This window comes from Papaver somniferum, chromosome 3 (genome assembly GCF_003573695.1).
Source record: "Papaver somniferum cultivar HN1 chromosome 3, ASM357369v1, whole genome shotgun sequence".
NCBI lineage: Eukaryota > Viridiplantae > Streptophyta > Magnoliopsida > Ranunculales > Papaveraceae > Papaver > Papaver somniferum.
Genome location: NC_039360.1, coordinates 194,389,837 through 194,400,701, shown reverse-complemented (window position 1 = coordinate 194,400,701; position 10,865 = coordinate 194,389,837). Strand labels below are relative to the sequence as shown.

General features: G+C 38.5%; 2 protein-coding genes across 2 annotated transcripts; both read left to right on the top strand.

Annotated features, from left to right (window-relative positions):
• The first annotated feature begins 379 nt into the window (after positions 1-379).
• On the top strand, positions 380-6,295 carry LOC113358336 (plasma membrane ATPase 4). Its single transcript, XM_026601876.1, has 13 exons — positions 380-436; positions 1,932-2,288; positions 2,400-3,161; positions 3,254-3,481; positions 3,567-3,876; positions 3,965-4,203; positions 4,305-4,337; positions 4,444-4,525; positions 4,627-4,787; positions 4,887-5,060; positions 5,162-5,344; positions 5,471-5,652; positions 5,758-6,295. Exons 1-13 carry the CDS (start codon positions 380-382, stop codon positions 5,852-5,854), a joined length of 2,865 nt encoding a protein of 954 aa, XP_026457661.1. The 3' UTR covers positions 5,855-6,295.
• Positions 6,296-8,155: 1,860 nt separating this feature from the next.
• LOC113360484 (transcription factor bHLH146-like) lies at positions 8,156-8,854 on the top strand. Its single transcript, XM_026603993.1, has one exon. The coding sequence runs from the start codon at positions 8,156-8,158 to the stop codon at positions 8,852-8,854; it is 699 nt and encodes a 232-aa protein (XP_026459778.1).
• The last annotated feature ends 2,011 nt before the right edge of the window (positions 8,855-10,865 follow it).

Genomic DNA, 10,865 nt, shown 5'->3' with positions numbered 1-10,865 from the left:
TTAAGTGGGACCCAAGAAAAGCTCAGCAAGAGGAAATGGAACACCGCATTTCGGACGGCCTGGGGAGATTGAAAGTTCAAAGTCCAAAACCACTGGAACCGACACGTCACCGGTAAGAAAAATGGTAACAAGGGGAGTGTGGGAAATGTTAGCAGGGTCCCACTGGAAGGATAGTATAAAGGGTGAGGTTAAGCAGACATTTTAGAGAGAAGGAAAACCCTTTCCAGAAAACAAAAACACTACTACTGATATTTTTTGGGGGGTTTTTTTCTGCAACAGAGAGCAACTTTTCATGGTCGGAAGATTGAAAAAACTTCTCTGAGTATTTAATCAACAAAAAAGAGTCCTTTGGTGTGTGTTCTTTTGGTGATTTGAGAAGATGGGTGGCGATAAATCTATTAGTTTGGAGGAGATTAAGAATGAAGCTGTTGATCTGGTAACTAATTTTACCACTTAAATCTCTTGTTTCTTACTTTAAAGTGATTGAGGATTTTTTCTTTTATCTAATTTTCATCATAATCAAAATCAAAATTCAATTGATTTTGATTCAGCCATGAAAAAGATAATATTATAGTTAATTCCAAGGAATTTCATTGTGGGATTTTGAGGTCCTTTAATGAAGGATTCATAATTAAGAACCCTCTTTTTTTTTTCCTGATCTAAAAATGAAAATAGATCTGTGATTTTCACCTATTGGAATTCCTTCACTTTTTATGTTTTAGATTTTTTTTCTTTAATCTTTTCATAACTTTTTTGCTTCAGCTTTTGTAAGGAGAGTTATTTTTTTTCTTTCTTAAATTTTCAGTCAAAAATTTTCAGCACAATTTCCTAGAGAACCTCATCTCCTCCTGCGACTTAGAATTCCATTTTCCGCTAATTATGGTTAATTGTCTAGTCTAATTTTTAATTAACCAAAAATTAAAGTAATCAAGAATTTTTTTTTCATTACATATTTCTTACTCCGCATAGATAACGAAATCTTTTCGATTTATTATTTTTGATACTAGTGTTTTTTCTTCCCCCTAACAAATAAGACCCTTAAAAAAATTAATATATTGATTTCGTCCTTTCCTGTGATAATAATTCTAATAATTCCACTATTACTGCAGTTTATTTTTGTACTGTGTTTGGTTTTTTTTTTTGATTTACCTATTTTGGGATTTGAGTACATCCGTAGTACCTCATATTTTTCTTAGTACGGATGTAACGATGTATTGGCCATCGTTACCGTTAAGTCTGTTAAACAGGTTAAAACTATCTAGATGCGTGAGATTGATTGATCCAGGCATCTCGACGCCTTAGATTTTGTTTTCTACTGAAAACCTAAATCCTTAGTGGGTTTGGTATGAAATATTTTATTTTTGACACTAATAATTGTGTTTTTGTTTAAATATTTTTTATATATTAAACTAAAATTTAGGACCTTAGTTAAAGGCCTAATTTGTGCCAATCAGTTATTTTTTTCTTCCCAAGATAATGAAAATGATAACATGCACCTTGTACCTTAATTCTGTGCCCTAGTGGAGTTGGCCACACATGGGTATAGGTCCCCCAAAAAACTTGCTAAACTGTGGACCCAGAATGTTGACAATATTTGTGTTGCCTTTGATGAATTCACCGACCCAAGATACGCCTAAATTTGCCAAATTATTGTGTTTTTCTCCTTGGAAGTTTTACTCTTCTGAAAATAATTAACATTTCTTGCCTTAGATTTTTATATTTTATTTTTCCCTAATATTGAAAATTCGACAAACTTCAACAGTTATGCTGTACCACTATTAGTTATGTAGTTTGTTTTTGTTGTTGTGACACCTCTTTTTCTTCTAAGTCAACTAGGAACAGTTATAGGCTATGTTCAGTTAATTAATTATTCGGGTTCATATGTGTATATAAATATTTGACAAATGTTATCCGATGTTTATGTTTTGTAGGAACGAATCCCCATGGATGAAGTTTTCGAACAATTGAAATGTTCGAAGGAGGGTCTGAGTACGGAAGAAGGAGCCAACAGGCTGGAGATCTTTGGACCCAATAAGCTTGAAGAGAAAAAGGAGAGCAAACTTCTCAAGTTTTTGGGATTCATGTGGAATCCATTGTCATGGGTCATGGAGATTGCTGCAATAATGGCTATTGCCCTGGCTAATGGTGGTGGTAGGCCCCCAGATTGGCAAGATTTCGTTGGTATCATGGTTTTGCTTGTTATCAATTCCACAATCAGTTTCATTGAAGAAAATAATGCTGGTAACGCCGCACAAGCTCTCATGGCTGGTCTTGCTCCCAAAACTAAGGTACAGCCCTCACCGATTATATCTAAACTTTAATATAAAATATAGGTTTACATGAATCTGTGCTTAAAATACTGTAACTTATATTGCTTGGTCCGTGTTCTTCAAATATAGGTACTTAGAGACGGTCGTTGGAGTGAGCAAGATGCCGCAATTCTTGTTCCAGGAGATATCATCAGCATCAAATTGGGTGACATCGTCCCAGCTGATGCTCGTCTTCTAGAGGGTGATCCTTTAAAGATTGATCAATCTGCTCTTACTGGAGAATCTCTCCCAGTTACTAAGAACCCATCTGACGAGGTGTTCTCTGGTTCAACTTGTAAGCAAGGAGAGCTTGAAGCCGTTGTTATTGCAACTGGAGTGCACACTTTCTTTGGCAAGGCTGCACATTTAGTTGATAGTACCAACCAAGTTGGACATTTCCAAAAGGTTCTTACTGCTATTGGTAACTTCTGTATCTGTTCGATCGCAATTGGTATGTTAATTGAGATCATAGTAATGTACCCAATTCAGAAACGAAAGTACAGAGATGGAATTGATAACCTATTGGTTCTCTTGATTGGTGGTATCCCAATTGCCATGCCCACTGTGTTATCTGTCACCATGGCCATTGGATCCCACAGGCTCTCTCAACAAGGTGCTATCACTAAGAGAATGACTGCCATTGAAGAGATGGCTGGTATGGATGTTCTCTGTTCCGATAAGACTGGAACCCTTACCCTAAACAAGCTTAGTGTTGACAAGAACTTGGTTGAAGTGTTCGCTAAGGGTGTTGAGAAAGATCACGTTCTCCTTGTTGCTGCAAGGGCATCCAGGGTGGAAAATCAGGATGCAATTGATGCTTGCATGGTTGGTATGCTTGCGGATCCCAAAGAGGTATACATCTTTCTCTACCTCCTCTTATATTTTACCTACATATTCATTTATTAATATTTGGCATGAACATTGACCACTTTTATACTTGACAGGCTAGAGCTGGTATAAGAGAGGTTCACTTTTTACCGTTCAACCCTGTGGATAAGAGGACTGCGCTTACCTATATTGATAATGACGGCAAATGGCACAGGGCCAGTAAAGGGGCACCTGAACAGATTATTGATCTATGCAACTGCAAAGAGGATGTAAGAAACAAGGTTCATTCCGTCATTGACAAGTATGCAGAACGTGGTCTGCGATCATTGGCCGTCGCAAGACAGGTAATGATCCGTGACTTCAATGATACCTCACTTACCTTTTACTTTAATATTTACATAGTATAACTCTTTTTGTTAATGTTTGCAGGAAGTTCCTGAGAAAAATAAAGACAGTCCAGGTGCACCATGGCAGTTTGTTGGTCTTCTTCCTCTTTTCGATCCTCCCAGGCATGACAGTGCAGAAACCATCAGAAGAGCTCTCAATCTTGGAGTGAATGTAAAGATGATTACAGGAGACCAGCTTGCCATTGCTAAGGAAACCGGAAGAAGGCTAGGAATGGGAACTAACATGTACCCCTCTTCTGCACTCCTTGGCAACAACAAGGATGCGTCAATTGCTTCTCTCCCTGTAGATGAGCTGATCGAGAAGGCCGATGGGTTTGCAGGAGTTTTCCCAGGTCTGTTGCTCAATTCTCTGTACTTATCTAAATCTTAGATTTTTTTTTTATTTGCCTCCTAAAGGGAGATTTTTGTTTTGTACAACAGAGCATAAGTATGAAATTGTAAAGAAGCTGCAAGAGAAAAAACACATATGTGGTATGACTGGAGATGGTGTGAATGATGCTCCTGCACTCAAGAAAGCTGATATTGGTATTGCTGTTGCTGATGCAACTGATGCTGCCAGAGGTGCTTCTGATATTGTGCTCACAGAACCTGGATTGAGTGTTATTATCAGTGCAGTACTTACTAGCAGAGCCATTTTCCAAAGGATGAAGAATTACACAGTGAGTTCAGTTTGTTTTAGTGTTTCTTTTTTGTTTTCACGATTTTCTAGCATTATCTTAACCTACTTAGCCTGACCAACACTGTTTTCCCTCTCTTGCAGATTTATGCTGTTTCAATCACTATCCGTATTGTGGTAAGTGGAGTCATTTTGATACTCATGGTCTAATTCTTAGATATAACTATGTCAACTGTGATTATTGTACTGATCTGTTTCTTCTTCTTTACTTTTTGATTTACAGTTTGGTTTCATGTTTATTGCTTTGATCTGGAAGTTTGACTTTGCTCCTTTCATGGTTTTGATCATCGCCATCCTAAATGATGGTAAGAGTTTATCAAAGAACTTCTGAATGATATAAAGCTTCCATTTCCTTCCCTTCTCCATGACATGGTTGTGTGTCTGATCCCCACATTGTTATATCCAGGAACCATCATGACCATCTCTAAAGATCGTGTCAAGCCATCTCCAACTCCCGACAGTTGGAAACTAAAAGAAATTTTTGCAACTGGAGTTGTGCTTGGAAGTTACTTGGCATTGATGACAGTCATATTCTTCTGGGCTGCATGGAAAACTGATTTCTTCTCTGTAAGTACTGTTTGTACATTAACACGTTAAGCCCTGTTCTACCTCTTTTGCTCATTAACTACAATTCTGATGTTGTTGTACCTCATCTTCCTAATACAGGACAAATTCGGTGTTAGACCTATTAGGGATGATAAGCGTGAAATGATGGCTGCCTTGTACTTGCAAGTCAGTATTGTGAGCCAGGCCCTCATTTTCGTTACAAGGTCTCGCAGCTGGTCGTTCGTTGAAAGACCTGGATTTCTTCTTGTTTTTGCGTTCTTTGCTGCTCAGCTGGTAAGATTGTGCTCTCCCTTGGTGTTCTTTTTTCTCATTTGCTGTCCAGTTTTCCACCAAGTTTGTTACTAACTACATCCATATGTGATCTATGTTATCAGGTGGCAACTTTGATTGCCGTATACGCCAATTGGGAATTTGCGAACATGAGAGGTATTGGTTGGGGATGGGCTGGGGTTGTTTGGCTTTTCAGCCTTGTTACCTATTTCCCACTTGACATTCTCAAATTCATCATCCGATATGTTCTTAGTGGAAAGGCTTGGGACAACCTCCTTGAAAACAAGGTACTTCCCTCTTGATTTTCTCTTTCCTTTGTTTTTCAAAATTTTGCAGTAAGTTGCTTCTTAACTGCAAGTTGCAATCTGGGATACCTTCTTACAATTCTCTCGTTTTATTTGGTATAAAAACAGACTGCCTTCACTACCAAGAAGGATTACGGAAAAGAGGAGAGAGAAGCTCAATGGGCTCTTGCTCAAAGAACTCTACATGGACTACAACCACCAGAAGCAAATAACCTCTTCGCTGACAAGAATAGCTACAGAGAGCTTTCAGAAATTGCTGAGCAAGCTAAGAGGCGAGCTGAAGTTGCCAGGTAAGCATTCCCTGATCAAGATGCCATTGTGATGCTAAGTTACTCCTGTATCATGGGGTCTTGTACAAATGGATTTATTAAACCCTCTTTGTTTTTACCTTGCAGACTAAGGGAACTTCACACACTCAAGGGACATGTTGAGTCTGTCGTGAAGCTAAAAGGACTAGATATCGATACTATCCAACAGCACTACACTGTTTAATAAACTCGGATAAACATAATTGTATTGAGAAAGTGTGGTTTGTTGGCGCTCACTGAAAGAACATCACCATAACTAAGAAGAGGAGGCCGACGGCGTAACAGCTATTAGAACTCTTTTTTTTTCCTTCTAAATAGTGAATCAGATATTTGCCGGTGCTATAAACTTATTTATCAGTTTGCTTTTTCTTCTTTCCGCTGCTGTTTCTAGGTGCCTCAAGGAAAAGTTGTGTTTTACTTCTCCTTATGTATGAAGAGTTATAATAACATCGCATCACACAGTTTTTTTTTTCCCTCCACTTTTCTTGTGCACTTTGTAATCTCAGTCTCAAGGGGCATCTTAACATTTTCAATGATGACCCAATTGAGTATTTGAGTGATAAAGCAAAATTTGTTTAATCAAACCTTTTGATGAAATGGAGAGTTTCATTCAATATTGTGTTAATATTTTTGTTACGAAAAGTTTGCTACTTCAGCTTTTATGGATCTACTGTCTACTCTACTCGTGTTGTTTTACCAAGTCTTGCAGTTGAAGTTACAGAACACAAAGGATAGCCGAGGACTGTGCACGACAAGTTGTGCAGAAGTTCGGCAATTATTTCTTCATTGTGTTTTGTTCAGAAATTGTTTCATGAGTTTGTTCATATCTTAACTTCCCTTCTCCTCTGATGGTGAATCTGCAAATATGTGTCCTATCCTATCAAGGCTTATGCTTTGATTCCCAACTTTCTTCCTTTCCCTTTACCATTCACTAGATTCGATTCCTTAAAAACTTTATATGTGATGTCTAGATTCACAAAAATATATGTGATGTCTTTTAAATTCATAATTCACTTCTGTATTATCACCATCACAAGGATTTCATCTCGATCAACCCAGCCCACAGAGCCAGACCAAAAGCTGCACTACTGTTTGTTTCTATAAAGTTCAAAGTTAAGCTGATAAGACGTGTGTCTGATCTTATTGTGGAGGTTTGAAACCTGTGAACAGCCACCACCTTAAGGTTCCCACCCTAAGTATATACAGTTGAACGTTGAGACACAAAATAAATAAATTTGGATGCATCGCATGGCCCCTTCTTTATTTTGTTGGGTTTTGAATTTTGTCCATGTAGATACGAAGTGACGAGTAAAAAACATTGCAATGCAGTGCATGTGAATGACATTATCAACAAAGCTCCAAAACCAGCGAAGCATTGTGTATACAGAAGTAACACAAATACAAGGCCAGTTTTATACATTTGCATGTGCATTCTCTCTTGATCACCACATGACAAACACCTTCAATAAATGTTCACCTAATCAATTTCCAGTTTCCACCATTTGAATGCCATTGGTAATCAAGGTTCTACTAATGTCAAATAACTGTACCAATGAGTTCGAATTCTGACTAACTATTCAAATTAAGTTTTAGGTACATGTTTCTTAGTCCTCAAAGAGTTTGCATATAGTTTTAGAAAGATGAGGTTTTTGTGGGTTCACTTAAACCCTTTCAAGATATGGTTTGTACAAAGAAGTGGAAATCAAGTGGACGAGGGTTTTAGGTATATATTATCAATTGGAATGGATGGCTGTGGAATAAAGGCAGAACAGAGTGGTTTTCTTTTTTATGGGGATGAAGGAAGGAAGAGAAAAGTACTTTGTTGAAGTTATGTGAGGACATTTTTAGTGTCATATGTGTGTAGTGTACCCTTGCACATGGGTGGAAGAAAAACAGTCTATTGGTTGGTATTGTAAAGCAACAAACATTAAGAGCATGTGAACCCATGTGCATGACCCCTAGAGAGCTATCTACACTTGCAACACTATTTTTTTCTCTTACCAGTATTTCTTGTATTCTTTTGGTAATCCTTTTTCTTTGCCACAACTCTCCAAAAACTCATAACTTCAGCTAACTTCATCTATGCTAGTTAGAAGAGAGGTTTGCATTGTCTTTCTCTATCTATAAATATGTGTGAGTATTTGCTTAAAGTTTTCTCATCATCATCATCATCATCATCATCATCATCATCATCATCATCATCTAGCTACTACACTAATTCATATGGGTTGGTTGCATTAATATTATGTTAAAGGCCTATCTGAAAAACTATAAGCTGATGAGAACTTATATTAGTGTTTGCATTGTGTAGCCTAGTACCTATCCATGTGCTTCAATGGATAAGACTTGCGGCAAAGAAACTTAAAGTTTCCCCTTCAAGCTTGGCAGAGCAATAAGCAAGACACTCTATATATGTAATCTTCTTCTTCTTCCTTCCTCTTCATTTTCCTCTGACTCCCTTCTTAGCTTTTTCAATTGTGTTTTAATGGAGGAAGGGGTTATAAGCAAGCGAAAACGCGTTTATACGTTCGAACCAACCAGTACAATGGAGCTACTACATGGTGCCACTTTCTCACAGAGATATTTGAATACTCTGTTGTCATTTTTAGTAAAACTTGATTCTGAAACAAGGTCTTCTAGTGACAGACAATATGTCGAAATAGAGAAAATAGTAAGGTTTCAGGTAGACATGGCACTAGTATTATCAACTAAATGTATGTTCGGATGGAGTCGTGCGTTAAAAAGAAAACTTGATCAGAGTGATATAGGCTCGAATGAGTATATTGTATCATCAGTACATGCACCAAAATCACTTCTGTTTGCGTACGGGCGCAACGGCAGTATTCATAGTTGTCATTTTTTTGATAGCGATTACAACAACAGTAGAGAAGTGAAATGCATTTCCAAATTATTATTTCCTATAGCAAGAAGCTTGAACCCTTCTCTACCTCCTCGATCCATAGGCGATTTTTCGCATGATAAATACTCGAAAAGATCGAATAAGAAAAGAAAGATAGGAGGTGAAGATAAGTTTGAGTCCCGTCTAAGAAAACTAAGAAGTATTTTACCCGGAGGGAATGAAATGGGAGATTATGACGAATTGTTTTCTGAAGTAGAAAGCTACGTAGCGTGTCTTGAACTGCAGGTGCGTGTTTTACGAGCTCTTGTTCATCCCCAATGTTGAACAATATGGATAATAAATCAATGTCGATCGAGTTAACTAAAACTATGTACTTCATTAGTTAATTTATCCTAGTTCAGATTATGTTTCTATTTTCACTTTTTTTTTTCTGTCATTTTGAATCAATGTAACAGCTCCAAGTTTAATTATAAGTTGACAGTATAAAAAAGGGTCAACATTACATCCACAGTTTAATGATATCTGAAATAGTTACTGGTGGAATGAAATCGACCTGTAAAACAAGGCCTCATTTACTTGATCAGTTGTTCTGCACTGTGGCGCCCCATCAAATTACATTGGCTTAAAACCAGTTGCCCGCTATAGCCTACCTGTTTTCCTTTGTAGGTGTAAATAATCCACAGACATAGGTGGAGCAATCCTGGGCAATGTCATACCAGGGACGAAGAAAGAGTGAAGAACCGAATAATTCCCTTAAAGCCTGAGGCTAGCACGTGAACAAGCAGAGCTCGGATGTGATGGAGAGGAGCCTGTCGAACAACAGAGCAATAAATACTCTGACAAAGTAGTTGGAAAGATAAGAGGAATATGGTCAAAGTAGGACTTAGGGCTAGTAATATCGGGCCAAGAATAAAGGACGGCGTCAGGTCATACTATACCAAGCAGTTAATATCGGACAGAAGAACATCGAGAGCTCACCAAGCCTGGGATAACACATCGGGAGGAATGTCATGTGATACCTGAGAAGAACAACAAAGAAGATGCACTACGACATACACTGTAGTTTGGATGTACCATCAGGGGAGTCTATAAATAGAGAGCTTTGTAGAGAGTAGAAGCGAGGCAATTCGAGAGAGAAAGAAGAGTACTGTAACACCATTGTGAGAGAGCAGAGAACCTTTGTGGGAGAATCATCATTTGTAACCTTGAATCGAGTAAAAAGATCATCTTTTTATCCCTGTGGACGTAGGTAATCATACCGAACCACGTATATATTGTGTTCATGTTCATCTTTTGCTTGTTTACTTATGCTATGTGTTCTTAAGATCCATTGGATGTAGTAGTAGGATTTTCCACATCTACATTCTGGCTGCAAAGATTGAGGAGCTCCAGTCCGAGTTACTTCGATATCAAAGGTTTGAGTACGCGCCCGATGAGATGGATAATCTTCGTGTCCATTTACTCCAGGCTCAAAGGGCCGCTGGCGAGAAAAGTTTGTTGGCCGAGTCTTTGGAGAGTCAGTGTGGAACATTGAGACTTCAGATTAGGGACCCGTACTCGGATCGTAAGCGGTTGTTGCAGGCAAAAGATAGTGCCGAGAGATCCACCCAAGAGTTAGAAGGGAGACTTCTGAATTTTAATCAGATATCCCAAGAATTGGAATGGGTTCAGGCTCAGTTATCTGGTCTTCAGTTGGCACACGATCGGCAGAAGTCTAGTTGGAGCGATCACAAGAAATGTTTCCCCACTAATGAGTTTAATGAGCAGCATTACAATGAGTTGGTTGCAAATATATCTGCCATTGAGAGTAGCTTGTTTAAGTCCGAGGAAACCGTTAAGATAGCTTTACCCTTGCTTGAAGGTGTTCCCGTATGGGTTTAATTGCCCGATGTCTTTTTGTTATGTCATATTGTTTGTCATAGTACTGATCAGTTTGTTATGTTCGCAGTTGAGCAAGGGAAAGTTCGATCCTTGGAGGAGGAGGTGACTCAATTGAAGGCAAGCGAGGCTCAACTGATCGGGAAGGTTACCGCTGCCGAGACTGCTACATCACAATTGACTCTCCAAGTTGCAGAGGAAAAGGAGAGATTTGCTACCGAGTTTGCTGAGAAGTTCAAGGCGGGTATAAAGGAGTTTCGTGAGAAGAAGCGAGCTGATCTTGCTGCTAAGAAGGCAGGCTCGGGTTCGGCTCCTCCGAAGGAGTAATTGACACCTTTTGTAGTGCTGTGTCACTATTTTTTCATTTTGCCTCGGGCTGTAATTTTTCAATTCGTTTGAACACCTTAACCGCTTTTGAACATGTTGTTTTACGGGGTGCTGCGTCACCATCCAATTG